General features: G+C 42.1%; 1 protein-coding gene across 4 annotated transcripts; it reads left to right on the top strand.

The window, feature by feature from the left end:
• The first annotated feature begins 254 nt into the window (after window positions 1–254).
• Window positions 255–16,098, top strand: idua (alpha-L-iduronidase). Of its 4 annotated transcripts, none has more exons than XM_061817787.1 (15): window positions 339–471; window positions 997–1,061; window positions 1,232–1,372; window positions 1,466–1,548; window positions 2,351–2,458; window positions 2,562–2,657; window positions 7,104–7,306; window positions 7,680–7,859; window positions 8,270–8,480; window positions 12,374–12,592; window positions 12,726–12,847; window positions 13,605–13,730; window positions 14,574–14,650; window positions 14,730–14,830; window positions 15,744–16,098. In XM_061817787.1, the coding sequence occupies exons 3-15, from the start codon at window positions 1,350–1,352 to the stop codon at window positions 15,860–15,862; spliced, it is 1,668 nt and encodes a 555-aa protein (XP_061673771.1). In that variant the 5' UTR covers window positions 339–471; window positions 997–1,061; window positions 1,232–1,349; the 3' UTR covers window positions 15,863–16,098. The 4 variants fall into 4 exon arrangements, 3 of the variants coding, with proteins under 3 accessions (XP_061673770.1, XP_061673771.1, XP_061673772.1); XM_061817788.1 differs by having other exon boundaries at window positions 1,466–1,592; XM_061817786.1 differs by lacking the exon at window positions 997–1,061 and having other exon boundaries at window positions 255–471.
• Window positions 16,099–16,102: the final 4 nt, after the last annotated feature.

The raw sequence follows: 16,102 nt of genomic DNA, 5'->3' as shown, positions 1-16,102 counted from the left end.
CTTAGATATCACAACACCAGTCTAGTTCTGGGGAACGCTAGACCAGCCCAAGTCTCCAATAAAAGAGGTCCACTCCAAATATAACCTTTTTTTGTTTGTTTGTTTAGAAGATGTCGAATAAACTTTTTTTTTTAACTTCCAAAATTATTCAAAATAACCTTGCTGGTTGCATTGACGTCAGTTTTATTGGTAAAATCTTTTATTTTGAAGGATCTCGACGCTCGTTGGCGATTTATTACCGTAATAACTAGTACGAATAAAATTAGTCCTGTCAGGCTTCTGAGTAGAGGTTGGCTTTACCGCAGTGACGTACTCACGCTCCCTTGCAGAAATGTTGAGGAAAACATTGTTTGGATTTGCAGTTATCGTGTGGATCACATCAGAAGTTTCTTGCGATTCTTTTGTCATCACTGTTGACCTTGGAAAACCACTCGGACCTCTGAACCACTTCTGGAGAAGCACTGGCTTTTGGTAAGGAAATCGCCCCAGAAGAACAATCAAGTCAACAGGAAGCATTAGGGGACGCAGTGTTGTTGTTTTTTTTTCTTTCTTGACAAGCTCTTTTGAATATTTGATCCAACTACATTAGCTAGACTTGCACCATTTAGTACGAAACTACTGTACGCTAATAAAGGAGCTTTTTTTTTTAATTAATGTGCCCTATTTTGAAGATTTGCCGTGGTATAGAAGTAGTCTGCATCAAATTGAGAGAGGTTTTTGTTTTATTCCCTGTATTTGAGTGCAAAATATTGAAAACAGTTGTTTAAAAAAAAATGTAAAATAAACCAAGACGATACTGCATGGTGGCTCACAGTTCTGAGGTCAAGGTTCAATCCCGGACCCGCCTATGTGGAGTTTGCGTGTTCTCCCTGTGGCTGGGGCTTTTTTTCCCAGCCACTCCGCTTTCTTCCCAAATCCCAAAAACATGCAACATTTATTGGACACTCTTAATTGCCCCGAGGTGTGATTGTGAGTGCGACTGTTGTCTGTTTCCAGGTGCCCTGCGATTGGCTGGCAACCAGTTCAGGGTTTACCCTGCCCCCTGCCTGTTGACAGCTGGGGTAGGCTCCAGCACTCCTGCGACCCTTGTCAGGATAAGATGCAAAGAAAATGGATGGATAGATGGATGCATTTTGCATTAAAGCACTTCATGATTCTGGATAGTTGTTCTACTACTTCTGACAGACAGTTGCTTCAATGCTTGTGTTCAGCACTTGTGTGTTGTTTGCAGTCCTCCTCTTCCTCACACTGAGGCGTCCCATTTTGACCTGAGTGTCGACCAGCAGCAAAACTTGGCTTATGTGGGCTCGGTCCCCCATGGAGGGATCCAGCAGGTCCGAATCCATTGGATGTTGGAGCTGGTCACTGTCCAGTAAGAGCAGCTTCTTGGTCTACGCTAAGCTCGTAATTATTGTCTGTTGTTGGTACCATATCTCCATGGAGTTGCCTGCTTTTGTTGTTTCAGAGATGTTGGAGGACAACCGCAGTACAACTTTACAAAACTGGACCAGCTAATGAATCTCTTATGGATTAATGGGCTGCAACCTGGTACTACAACTCCACGCTAGGAGAGTGAACATGCCACCGCAACTGTAATTCATTATCTGGTCGTTTGTTTCCACATTTCTCAGCCCAGTGAAACCATTCAGACAACAATTTTTATGCAAAATTTCAAATGACAAAATCTGTGTTGCAATGACTGGATTTTTTTTTTTTTTTTTTAACAAATTTGTCCCTTCCCCCTGCGATTGGCTGGCAACCAGTTTAGGGTGTAACCTGCCTCCTGCCCGTTGGCAGCTGGAATAGGCTCCAGCACTCCCGTGACCCTCGTGAGCATAAGCGGCTAAGAAAATGGATGGATGATGGATGGATGATGGATGGATGGATGGATGGAGAGATATTTCTCAACCATTCCAAAGTCAAAATGTTCAGCTCATTCAGGACATTCAGGATACAATTTCCAACACGACCTACTCTTTGGAGAATTACATGTTTTGTATTTCAAAATTCCCAAATGAATGGATACATCTTCATCAATCTGCTGTTTATATGTATTTGTTCTGAAACATTATTGGTAGGAAACTATCCAAGAACGAATTATGAAAGGGAACAATATTTTATCATAGGACTGTATTTGTTGTATTTTTATGTTTTCTTTTTATTACTTCTAATTAGGAGGTAGAGTTTTTATTAATTAGGCTTTGCGCTTTCTCTACCAAGTTAGCTAGCACGTTAGCATTTTGTCAAGTGAATGCAAGACCAACATCACATATTCACCTAAAAATAAATCTGATTCATTGTAATCTTGATCAATATAAACACCTTTTTTTTTCTATACATCACATTTAAGGATTTGAACTGATGGGCAGCGTCTCAAACTACTTCACCAACTTTGAGGAGAAATCCCAAGTTTTCAAATGGAGAAATTTGGTTCATCTGATAGCTAAGAAGTACATTGGTGAGTGTTCCACACGGCTGCTGTTGCCACCTCTGGATGCCAACCGTGGATGACACTGATTTGATCAAATACATTGTGACTCACTGTTGATTCTGTCTTACAGAAAAATACGGTCTTGGAAATGTTTCTCAGTGGAACTTTGAAACATGGAACGAGCCCAACAACCATGACTTTGATAACGTTAGCATGTCAATTCAAGGTACGGTCATTTTTCCATCATATCGAGTTCCCATCAATGACCTTTGTCCACAGTGTTTCTCCTGTCATTTTGTACTGTAGTTTAAAATACACCCCCAACGAACAAAGTTGTGACATCGTGTTAAACAAATAAAAACAGAATACAGTACTGTACAATCATTTTCAAATCACATTCAACTTATATTTAATTGAATATACCACAAAGTCAAGATATTCACTGTTAAAATGGATAAACTTTGTTTTTAGCAAATAATAATTAACTTTGAATTTTGTTGGTGCAACACATTTCAAAAAAGCTGGGACGGGTGGCAAAAAATACAAAGAAAGTTAGGAGATCCTCATCAAACACCTGTTAGAACTTCCCACAGGTGAACAGGAGAATTCGGAACAAGGTGGGTGCTATGATTGGAAGTAGGAGGAGCTTCTGTGAATTGTGCAGTCATTCAAAAGTAAAGATGAGGCAAGGATCACCTCTTTGTGAACAAGTGTGTGAGAAAATAGTCAAACAGTTTCAAGACAATGTTCCTCAACCTACAATTGCAAGGAGTTAAGGGATTTCATGGTCTATGGTCCACAACATCATCAAAAGGTTTGATGGAAGTGGCAAGGCTGAAAACCAACATTGAATCCCTGTGACCTTCGATCCCTTGAGCAGCACTGCATCAAAAAACTGACATCACTCTAAAAAAAGGACACCACCACATGGGCTCAAGAACACTTAAGACAACCAGTGTCAGAAAATACAGTTTGGCGCTACATCTGTAAGTGCAACTTAAAACTCTACTTTGCAAAGCCAAAGCCATTTATCAACAACAACCAGAAAAGCTGCTCACTTCTCTGGGCCTCAGCTCATCTAAGATGGAGTGACGCAAAGTAGAAAAATGTTCTGTGGTCCGCCAAGTCCTCATTTCAAATTGTTTTGGGGAAAGTCTGGACGGCATGTCGCCCGGGTTAAAGAGGAGAAGAACCGTCCGGACTGTAATGCCCGCAAAGTTCAAAAGTCAGCATCTGGGATGGTATGAGGCTGTTAGTGCCAATGACATGGGTAATGAAAGGTACATACAGGTTTTGGAGAAAAATGGGCTGCCAATCAAGCAACGTGCTTTTCATAGATCCTGCGCTTATTTCAGCAAGACATAACCAAACCACATTCTGCACGTGTTTCAACAGCGTGCGTTGGTAGTAAATGAGTGGGGGTACTAGACTGGCCTGCTTGCAGTTCAGATCTGTCTACCCAATGAAAATGTGTGGGGCATTATGAAGTCGAAAATACGCCAACGTACTGTAGATCACAGACTGGTGAAGAGCTGGAGCTGTAAATCAGGCAAGAATTGGAAAGAATTTTTTGTACAAAGCTTCAACACTTTGTGTCCTCAGTTCCCAAATGTTTATTGAATGTTGTTAAAAGAAAAGGTGATGTAACACAATGGTAAACATGACACCGGCCCAGATTTTTTCGAACGTGTTCCAGCCATAAAATTCTATGCTAATAATTATTTGCTAAAAACAAAGTTGCAGTTAGAACATTAAATATCTTGTCTTTGTGGTATATTCAATTAAATATAGGTTGAATGTGATTTGCAAATCATTGTATAGTACTGTATTCTGTTTTTGTTTGACACAATGTCCCAACTTTAATGGAAATGGGGTTATACTGTACATATACATGTATACTGTAGCTGTTGAACCATTTTGTAATGACATAAGTCTACAAAATACGTATTATGAATAGTTCACATGATGTTGGATTATACAAAATTACAACCAAAGTGATGAATAATTTTCACAGAAAAGACAGGGCCCACTGAATTTCGTTTTGAAAATCCATTATTTTTTGCTGAATTGAATGATTGGCAGTTGTTTTCAATCAAAAGTTTTGTTTTTGAGAAATAAATTTGTCCCAAAGTACTATTTTTCTGTTATACAAAATGTTTTTATTGTTAATCCGCAGAGTTTGAAGGGCAACATATGTAAGTCATGCAAGTCACAGTTTATATGATGCTTTGTCTTTACCATCACTCACTTTCGTCTTGACAGTTATAAAAAGAAGTATATTTCCTTGGGCCAGCACTATTTGCCATCTATAAGGATTTTCGTCACTGTGAATGTCTAAAATTTTTAATCATTAATAATTTTGTCAAAATGGTCCAGGTCCAGAATAAGAAAGCAGCCCAAGACCCTCACACTACCACCACATTTTACTCTTGGTATTGTTATGGTGATTGGTGATCAGCACAAGAGACATTTACCAATACTCATACCCATAAAAACAAGGCAACATTCAAAAATTGTTTTTACCTTTATCCATCCATCCATTATCTGAGCCGCTTATCCTCCCAAGGGTCACAAGAGTAGTGGAGCCTACAGTAGCTATCAGGCAGGAGGCGGGGTAAACCCTGAAATGGTTGCCAGGCAATCGCAGGATACGAAGAAAAAAAAAGACTATTCCCACTCAAAATCCCCAATTAAGGGCAATTTAGACTCTCCAATGAATGCTTGTTTTGGGGATTTGGGAGGAAATTGGAGTGCCTGGAGAAAACACACGCAGGCATGGGGAGAACATGCAAACTCCATGAGGCATGGGTCAGGATTTGAACTCCAGTCCTCACAACTATAGGGCCAATGCTCCAACCAGTTGCTCCATCGTGCCACCCTTTCTTTACCTTTATTGATTAAATAATATGAACATCTTCTTCTTTTCCTTTCGACTTGTCCCGTTTGGGGTCATCACAGCGTGTCATCTTTTTCCATCTAAGCCTATCTCGTGCATCTTCTTGTTTAAAACCCACTGTCCTCCCTCACAATATCGAGCAACCTTCTCTTTGGTCCTCCTCTCGCTCTTTTGCCTGGCAGCTCCATCCTCAGCACCCTTCTACCATTATACTCACTCTCTCGTCTCTGAACATGTCCAAACCATCTAAGTCTGTTATAAATTTTGCCCTTCATCCTAGCGGAGACTCTTACGTCGCATAGAACACCAAACACCTTTCGCCAACTGTTCCACCCCGCTTGGACCCTTTTCTTCACTTCTTTACCACACTCTTCATTGCTCTGGATTGTTGACCCCAAGTATTTGAAGTCATCCACTCTCCCTATCTCTTCTCTCTGGAGCCTCCTCCTCCGCCCCTCACATTCACAGATACTTACTGCTGTCCTGAGTCTAGCCTCCACTACTCTTTCCCATAACTTCATTGTGTGGCTCATCAACTTTATTCCTCTGTAGTTTCCATAGTTCTGAATATCGCCTTTGTTCTTAAAAATGGGGAAGAGCACACTTTTCCGCCATTCTTCTGGCATCTTCTCTCCTGCAAGTATTCTATTGAATAAGTTGGTCAAAAACTCCACAGCCATCTCTCCAAATTGCTTCCATACCTCCACCGCTATGTCATCAGGACCAACTGTCTTTCCATTGTTCATCCTATTCAGTGGCTTTCTAACTTCTCCCTTAGTAATCATTGCCACTTCCTGGTCATTCACGGTTGCCTCTTCAACTCTACCTTCTCTCCCATTCTCTTCATTCATTAACTTCTCAAAGTACTCTTTCCATCTACTTAGTACACTACTGGCACCAGTCAACACATTTCCATCTCTATCCTTAATCACCCTTACCTGCTGCACATCCTTCCCATCTCTATCCCTCTGTCTGGCCAACCTGTAAAGATCCTTTTCTCCTTTCGTGTCCAACCTGGTGTACATGTCTTCATATACCTCTTGTTTAGCCTTTGCCACCTCAACCTTTGCCCTACGTCGCATCTTGATGTACTCCTTTCGCCTCTCCTCAGTCCTCTCAGTGTCCCACTTCTTCTTCGCTAATCTCTTTCCTTGTGTGACTCCCTGTATGTCTCCTTCTCCCCTTTCCTACCAAAAGACACACCAAGTACTCTCCTGCCTGTCTCTCTGATTACCTTGGCTGTCGTTGTCCAGTCTTCCAGGAGCTTCTGCTGTCCACCGAGAGCCTGTCTCACCTCTTTCCGAAAGGCCGCACAACATTCTTCCTTTCTCAGCTTCCACCACATGGTTCTCTGCTGTATCTTTGTCTTCTTAATCTTCCTACCCACCACCAGAGTCATCCTCCACACCACCATTCTATGTTGTTGGGCTGCACTCTCCCCTACCACTACTTATACAGTCAGTAACTGATCCTTCCTTCAGATTACATCGTCTGAACAAAATATAATCTGTCTGCATGCTTCTACCTCTACTCTTGTAGGTGATTCTATGTTCCTGCCTCTTCTGGAAAAAAGTGTTCACCACTGCCAATTGCATCCTTTTTTGCAAAGTCCACCATCATCTGTCCCTCAAAGTTCCTTTGCTGAATGCAATCATAATAATAATAATATATAATAATAATAACAATAATTAAATATTGTGAAAATGATGGTGAAAATACCTTTGTGGGAATCTCTGTAGAATCTAGTGTGCAAAATATGACATTCTCTTCCCTCAGGGTTTCTTAATTATTACGATGCCTGTTCGGAGGGTCTGCGGGCTGCCAGCGACTTGCTTCGGTTTGGTGGTCCGGGAGACTCCTGTCACTCACCCCCACACTCTCCTTACTGCTGGGCCATGCTTCAACACTGCTACAATGGCACCAACTACTTCACCGGAGAGACGGGCGTTCGGCTTGACTACATTGCCCTGCACAAAAAGGTAGCCGGGAGTTCATTAACAAGAATGGACAATTTCATTTTCAAGAGCGTTCTGGGTTTCATAGGCAATCTAGACTTATTTCTGTAGAGATCAGAAGTACTCACACTCTGTATTTGAGGATAAGAACAGAAACTTTGTATTTGGTTATTTCCCACCCTTGTATTTCAGAGGGCTTTATCATTTTTTCCAAGCCTTTCAAAAGTCAAAATATGATATATATATATATATATATATATATATATATTATATATATATATATATTAGATAAATAGACAGTAGTTGTTGATAACTCTGCACTTCTGTCATATGGAAAAGAAAACCCAACGAGAGTGACAGTCATGGTGACGTTGTTTTGCATGTTTCTATCTTTTAGGGAGGAGGTTACTCTTTGCCAATCCTGCAGCAGGAGATGCAGACCGTGGGAGAGATCCAGGAGTATTTCCCCCGATTCCGGAATCGTCCTGTGTACAACGATGAGGCTGACCCGCTGGTGGGCTGGTCCCAGCCTCAGGAGTGGCGAGCAGATGTGACCTATGCTGCCATGGCTGTCAAGGTAAGGAGCAGGGGAGGACCAGGGGAACAAAGACCAAGAAGGTAGTAGTGAACTCTGGTGCCCGTATTGAATTTAAATCAGACTTTCTGCTCAACGCTTTCCTTTCATATCCATTTTTTTGAAAAGACTCCTATATACTCCTACAAACCCAAAAATAGAGAAACAAATTAACAGTAGCTAATTTAGAAGTATGAAATGGGGAGTTTTCCGTAAGCTTGCATTAATGCCATAATTCAAGTAAATATTTGTAAGCAAAAAGAATTCTAGGACGTGACTATAAAACAAAAGGGTAGAAAAATAGTTAATACAGTGGTAACCGATCATGTCTGTCTGCGCCGTGTGACCAAAATTACTTAGTTCCCTCGCTGTTAGTGTTCTTGAACTATTCTAATGTTCAGTTCTGTGAACAGGTCATCAGCCAGCATCAAGAAATGCTGTTGGCAAACACCAGCATCAACTACACCCTGCTGAGCAACGACAACGCCTTCCTCAGCTACCACCCTCACCCCTTCACCCAGCGCACTCTGACCGCTCGCTTCCAGGTCAACAACACCCAACCGCCTCACGTGCATCTCATCAGGAAGCCCATCCTCACTGTCATGGGCCTTCTAGCTCTGTTAGGTACTGACCTGCTGGGCTTCTGTTCATTTACAGTATACAGTACTTTGCGTAGCTCGGGTTCTTTAAACTTTAAATATTTTTCTTGTCAAATTTGACTGCACCCTAAATCTCGTTTTTTAACCATGAAACGTGATGACTTTTTCCAAAGTGACCCAACATATGCTAAGATGGAAATTTTTAAATGTCATTTGTTATTCAGGTGCCCCAAAGTATGCTGAGTGTACTCAGCATCAGGGCCAAATATTACCAGTGTCTACTAATCTGGATTTTAGATTTACCAGTGTGCAAAGGATGATGGTACAATGCAGCCCTATGGGGGCACAAACCAGTGCAATCTGTAGGCCGGTCCCAAGCCCGGATAAATGCAGAGGGTTGCGTCAGGAAGGGCATCAAGCGTAAAAACTGTGCCAAACAAATATGAGCATTCATCTAAAGAATCCCATACCGGATCGGTTGTGGCCCGGGTTAACAACGCCCGCCCCCGGCACTGCTAACCTGGAGGGCGTTGGTGGAAATTCAGCTACTGTGGGTTGAAGACAAAGAAGAGGAGGAAACCGGATCCATCGTCAGAAGAAAAAGAGCGCAGAGCCTACAACTGAGTGTAGGGACTTTGAATGTTGGGACTATGACAGGAAAAGCTCAGGAGTTGGTTGGCATGATGATTAGGAGAAAGGTTTGATATTCTGTGCATCCAAGAGAGCAGGTGGAAAGGTAGTAAGGCTAGACATTTAGGAGCAGGGTTTAAATTATTCTACCACGGAGGAGATGGGAAGAGAAATGGAGTAGGGGTTATTTTAAAGGAAGAGCTGGCTAAGAATGTCTTGGGGGTGAAAAGAGTATCAGATCGAGTGATGAGACTAAAATTTGAAATTGAAGGTGTTATGTATAATGTGGTTAGCAGCTATGCCCCACAGGTAGGATGTGACCTAGACTTGAAAGAGAAATTCTGAAGGAACTAGATGAAGTAGTTCTGAGCATCCCAGACAGCGAGAGAGTTATGATTGGTGCAGATTGTAATGGACATATTGGTAAAGGAAACAGGAGCGATGAAGAAGTGATGGGCAAGTACGGCATCCAGGAAAGGAACTTTGAGGGACAGATGGTGGTGGACTTTGCAAAAAGGATGGAGATGGCTGTAGTGAACACTTATTTCCAGAAGAGGGAGGAACATATAGTGACCTACAAGAGCGGAGGTAGAAGCACGCAGGTGGATTACATTTTGTGCAGACGATGTAATCTGAAGGAGGTTACTGACTGTAAAGTAGTGGTAGGGGAGAGTGTAGCTCGACAGCATAGGATGGTAGTGTGTAGGATGACTCTGGTGGTGGGTAGGAAGATTAAGAAGACAAAGGAAGAGCAGAGAACCATGTGGTGGAAGCTGAGAAAGGAAGAATGTTGTGCGGCCTTTCGGAAAGAGGTAAGACAGGCTCTCGATGGACAGCAGAAGCTCCCGGAAGACTGGACAACGACGGCCAAGGTAATCAGAGAGACAGGCAGGAGAGTACTTGGTGTGTCTTTTTGTAGGAAATGGGAGAAGGAGACTTGGTGGTGGAACCCCAAAATACAAGGAGTCGTACAAGGAAAGAGATTAGTGAAGAAGAAGTGGGATACTGAGAGGACTGAGGAGAGGCGAAAGGAGTACATCGAGATGCGACGTAGGGCAAAGGTAGAGTTGGCAAAGGCTAAACAAGAGGCATATGAAGACATGTACACCAGGTTGGACACGAAAGAAGGAGAAAAGGATCTCTACAGGTTGGCCAGACAGAGGGATAGAGATGGGAAGGATGTGCAGCAGGTAAGGGTGATTAAGGATAGAGATGGAAATGTGTTGACTGGTGCCAGTAGTGTGCTAAATAGATGGAAAGAATACTTTGAGAAGTTGATGAATGAAGAAAATGAGAGAGAAGGAAGAGTTCAAGAGGCAAGTGTGAAGGACCAGGAAGTGGCAATGATTACTAAGGGGGAAGTCAGAAAGGCACTACAAAGGATGAAAAATGGAAAGGCAGTTGGTCCTGATGACATACCGGTAGAGGTATGGAAGCAATTTGGAGAGATGGCTGTAGAGTTTTTGACCAACTTATTCAACAGAATACTGCCGGGCGTAAATATGCCTGAAGAATGGAGGAAAAGTGTTCTAGTTCCCATTTTTAAGAACAAAGGGGATGTTCAGAGCTGTGGGAACTATAGAGGAATAAAGTTGATGAGCCACACAATGAAGTTATGGGAAAGAGTAGTGGAGGCTAGACTCAGGACAGAAGTAAATATCTGCGAGCAACAGTATGGTTTAATGCCTAGAAAGAGTACCACAGATGCATTATTTGCCTTGAGGATGCTCGTGGAAAAGTACAGAGAAGGTCAGAAGGACCTACATTGTGTCTTTGTGGATCTAGAGAAAGCCTATGACAGAGTACCAAGAGAGGAACTGTGGTACTGCATGCGTAAGTCTGGTGTGGCAGAGAAGTATGTTAAAATAGTACAGGACATGTATGATGGCAGCAGAACAATGGTGAGGTGTGCCTTAGGTGTGACAGAGGAATTTAAGGTGGAGGTGGGACTGCATCAGGGATCAGCTCTGAGCCCCTTCCTGTTTGCAGTCGTAATGGATAAGCTGACAGATGAGGTTAGACTGGAATCCCCTTGGACCATGATGTTTGCAGATGATATTGTGATATGCAGAGGAACAATTAGAAAGATGGAGACATGCATTGGAAAGGAGAGGAATGAAGATTAGCCGAAGTAAAACAGAGTATATGTGCGTGAATGAGAAAAGTGGAGGGGGAAGAGTGAGGCTACAGGGAGAAGAGATAGCGAGGGTGGACGACTTGAAATATTTAGGGTCAACAATCCAGAGCAATGGTGAGTGTGGTAAGGAAGTGAAGAAACGGGTCCAAGCAGGTTGGAACAGCTGGCGAAAGGTGTCTGGTGTGTTATGTGACAGAGGAGTCTCTGCTAGGACGAAGGGCAAAGTTTACAAAACAGTGGTGAGGCCGCCCATGATGTACAGATTAGAGATGGTGGCAGTGAAGAAACAACAGGAAGCAGAACTGGAGGTGGCAGAAATGAAGATGTTGAGGTTCTCGCTCGGAGTGAGCAGGTTGGATAGAATTAGAAATGAGCTCATTAGAGGGACAGCCAAAGTTGGATGTTTTGCTGACAAGGTTCGAGCGAGCAGACTTCGATGGTTTGGACATGTTCAGAGGCGAGAGAGTGAGTGTATTGGTGGTAGGGTGCTGAGGATGGAGCTGCCAGGCAAAAGGGTGAGAGGAAGACCAAAGAGAAGGTTTATGGATGTGGTGAGTGCAGTTGGGGTTAGTTTGTAACTGAAACTAATAAGCTACATCTGTGCTTATAAAGGCTCGGGAGCGCCTGCACTCAAGTACCGATTACATATGTGGCTCCTGCACAATTATTACAAGGATATTTTTCACCTGAACGGCACAGTGGAGAAACTGGTTCGAGCGTTGGCCTCACAGTTCTGAGGTCCCAGGTTCAAATCCCAGTGTCTCCTGTGTGGGGTTTGCATATTCTCCCCATGCCTGCGTGGGTTTTCTCCAGGGACTCCGGTTTCCTCGCACATCCCAAAAACATGCAACATCAATTGGACACTCTAAATTACCCTGAGATGTGATTTTGGGTGTGACTGTTGTCTGTCTCCACTTGCCCTGCGATTGGCTGTTGACCAGTTCAGTGTTCTTTTGTTGATAGATGGGATAGGCTCCAGTACTCCCGTGACCCTCGTGAGGATAGGCGGCTCGGAAAATGAATGAATAAATATTTTTGTCCTCGGCCAAAACCGACATGCAAAATTGGCAATATACTTTGTGTCCTTGGAAAGTCAACAGTAATAAAATCTAACATTGTCTCTAATGGGCCTTTTGCACTTCCTCCACCAGGTGAGACCCAGATCCTGACACGAGTTTTGAACTCTTCAAGAACTGATGATACCCACAGCGGAAGCGTGGGAGTGCTTGCAAGTAGCCACCAGCAAGAAATCCCCAGCGTTTCAGACAGCTGGCAAGCCGCTCTGCTGGTCTACAGCAGTGACGACAACCGCACGTCGGCCAGGATTAATGTTGTTACCGTGTCACTAAAAGGACTGCAGCCATACACAGGTTGATGACATGCATATACTTCACTGTTTTTCATCCTATTCTGTAAAACTGTAAATTTCTGAATCCACTGTCACTTAGTTCTGCAAACACACAGTTCTTGAAAATCCCTAAGTCATCTTTATTTGGTTGTCAGGTCTTTTATATGTCACCTATCTCCTGGACAATAATGTGAGTAACCCATATCAACTATGGCAAAACATGGGAAGCCCCATCTACCCCACGACAGACCAGTTCACGAAGCTCAGGAACGTCCAGGTTTGAACACGGCCGTACAGTGGTTCCTTAAGATATGAGCAATCTCACTTGTGGGTTTGTTTGTTTTTTTTAGATTCATGGTCCATCCTTCATCTATGCAGTTCAAACTAAGCATAAACCAAAGTAAATTGTGCATGTTAAAAAAACAAATAACTTCCCCCAGATGCTTAATTGTAGTGGAACATACACCACGCCTACTTGGCATCAATAGCGGTGTTATTACCCATTTTGCAACTGATATTTTAACACAAATGGTGGGACAGTATGTGGACAGACAGTATCACAATACTAAAAGGAACATAATTTTTCTCCTCTCCAAAAAAGTGATCGCAGGAGCTTACAAAGTCGCAGTACTTGTGAAACTATTCCCCCGCATTTGTGGTTGTGGGATGCCAGAAGGAGCACCACAATGAATTGAATTGAAGTATTAAATAGTAATGCACACTTATATTTATTTATGGTATTATAACTCAGTTTTTACTAAATACAATATTGTGCTATATTCCTTTTTAATGCCCAAAATATAATGACATTTCCATTCATGTTATTGAGAAGAGAAGATTTGAAATACACATTTTTTTGTTACAAAGGTGGCCACAGAATTAATTAAACTTGTATCTCAAAGCACCACTGTGTTTTTCCTCTTCCTTATGTGAGATGACTGGGATGCATTGCCATTTATTCTCCTCCCCCTTGTAGTGCCAAACTCCTGAACTAGACTCCTTGTTAGGCATCACATAATGTGCTTCCTTGTTAGGACCCTCTTGTTGATGGACCGTGGCCGGTGCCTGCAGGTGAAACTCTGACTTTGAAGGCAAGACTCCGTGTTCCCTCTGTGCTGTTGATACATGTATGTGCCCAACCCAAGGCTGCTCCAAACCAGGTCAGTAGGACTGGAAACAAAGGTGCAGTTGAACAGTTCACTTGGCTTGACTCTTCCGAGTGATGGGGTAGATTTATGAAGCCTTTATGTACGCCAATATTTTTTTTATTTAAATTTAGCACCTCCTCAAGGTCAGTGAAGTTCCATTTTAAAGTTTCTTTGTCCTCACCAGTAAGACAATTCATCTCACCAGTAGAATGACTGTCTTACTAATACAGTAATCCTTTGTATCTCGTGAGCGTTACGTTCCAGACCAAGCCCATGATAGAGGCAATCCACGAAGTAATGATCAAGTATTTATGGTATTCTTCAGATTGTTTTTCAAGTTTCATGGATACTCTATCACCTATCAATAATACAGTGGCAATATTGTGAGGTGCAGTTATTATCCACTTGGTCTGATAGTGGTCTACACATTCTTCACTTTAGTACCATGGGTATGAATGTATGACTTTTAAAGGTGGTTGAGTGACGTTGAAGCAGACTTATGAGAACTTAATGTTGATCTGCTATTTCCTGACTGTAGAAGTAGCCACTGTGGCTTACGGTAACAGTGTCAGATGAGGCTACTGATAGGTGTGCTAAGAATGTGGTCTTGTTTTAACTTTTTTTTTTTCTTTTTACTTTTTTCTATTTCCAAGGGGCAGTGGTTGGCTATATTAATTTAGCTAACGATGGTTACTTTATCTGAGATGTGTATTTGCATATCTGTACTGTATTTTATGATAATTTTTGAACACTAACAGGACAGCTTTTGCCTACTAGTCAGACAACTTGTTCTTAGAGTACAAAAAAATAACGTGATTCTTTTGCTTGACACTTCCGTTCCATTTGCCTTTGAAGGTCAATGGTTTACGCTTCCTCAGGATCACCAGAGGCCAGGTACTCGTTATCTGGTCGGATGGCTGTGTTGATTCCAAGTGGGTGCATCAAATCAAAGAGAGTTTTTATATGGAATCAAGTGTTGCATATTTATTCCATTTCATTCCTGATTTCCAGATGCATTCTAACCTTTGAACTGGAGTATTCTGCAAGTCAGAGGGAGTTCAGCAGAATTAATCACCTCAACACCATTTTTACATCATTTGTTTATTCACCTGGTAAGATATATATATATGTATATATATTTTTTGGGGGGGTTATCTTTTAATGTACCGAGTGCATGTGCGATGTCTTATTTTATATAGGCCACTTTTAAGGGGTTACCTTTCAAAATGGACTCAAGTTTGCCGGTAAACTAATTTGACCTCTAAATTGTTAACTGGCCAAATTCACAATATGTGTTTGATCCATTAGTTCATTTAGAATTGCTGTCATCTTCATAATGTGGGATCCACATTTTTTGCATCATGTGACCCAAACTACGCGAAATAATTGATCAACTGAACTCCGGGTTTCAAAACGAATCTTCTCAGAGGGAAGCACCCACTGAGCAGTCTTCAACAGGTTTCAATGGAGACACTTTAAAATCACAGAAAGAAGGATCTCGGAAATTCAACTGTTAAGCTCAGTTGTAGGCTCTGTGCATTCCTCTTCTTCTTCTTCTGCCGACGAATCCGCTTTCCTCCTTCTTCGTTTTTGAACCACAGCTGAATTTCCACCGATGCTCTGCCGGTTAACAATTGCATGGTGGATGTTGTTAACCTGGGCCACAACCGATCCAGTATGGTATTCTTTAGATAAAGGCTCATATTTGTTTGGCACAGTTTTACGGCAGATGCCATTCCTGATACGACCCTCTGCATTTATCCGGGCTTGGGAGCGGCCTAAACATTGCACTTGCTTGTTCCCCCATAGGGCTGCATTACATAAATCCCAACTAAGATTTTATTAAAATGTCCCGTAGCAAATTTTCCCTCAATCATACACTTCTTTTTGTGGTTATCGACAAGACTCTGGCATAATTGTAAGTTGATATTTGACCAACACCAATGAAGCATCTTCCATACTTGAGTGTCAGCACTGCGATGTGAGCCATGGTAATGATACTGTCTGGCATATTGTATTCTTCAGTCCACCAGGAGGTGAGCGGCTGGTACAGAGTCCGAGCTGTGGACTACTGGGGCAGGCCTGGTATGTACTCACTGCCTGAGCAATATTTAGAGGAGCTTTATCTATCTGATCATATATAGAAGACATTCATTTGAAAATGTTATGTAAGTAATCTGGGGTGTTTCTTCAGCCCATCCATGCCGTTATTTACAGACGTGTATATTAAATATCAAATGAGATGGATACTTTGATACTGTTTTGTTACCATGGTATTTTATTTTTTAATAAAGTCATTTTTAAAAACAAGGACTTCTGTGATTGTTTTTGTATCATGTATTACAGTACGAGGAAGTGTTTAGCAATCAATGTGACCATGACAA

Source organism: Syngnathoides biaculeatus, chromosome 4 (genome assembly GCF_019802595.1).
Source record: "Syngnathoides biaculeatus isolate LvHL_M chromosome 4, ASM1980259v1, whole genome shotgun sequence".
In the NCBI taxonomy this organism is placed as follows: domain Eukaryota; kingdom Metazoa; phylum Chordata; class Actinopteri; order Syngnathiformes; family Syngnathidae; genus Syngnathoides; species Syngnathoides biaculeatus.
Note: the sequence above shows the minus strand (reverse complement) of the source record. Positions and strands in the feature narration are given on the sequence as shown.

What these genes read in the sequence shown, in the direction of transcription:
- idua (XM_061817786.1), top strand. Translation starts at nt 332, where the DNA reads ATGTTGAGGAAAACATTGTTTGGATTTGCAGTTATCGTGTGGATCACA. An exon ending in GATAGCTAAGAAGTACATTG is followed by an intron (nt 2,459 to 2,561) that starts GTGAGTGTTCCA and finishes TCTGTCTTACAG; the next exon opens with AAAAATACGGTCTTGGAAAT. An exon ending in CCAAGGCTGCTCCAAACCAG is followed by an intron (nt 13,731 to 14,573) that starts GTCAGTAGGACT and finishes TTGCCTTTGAAG; the next exon opens with GTCAATGGTTTACGCTTCCT.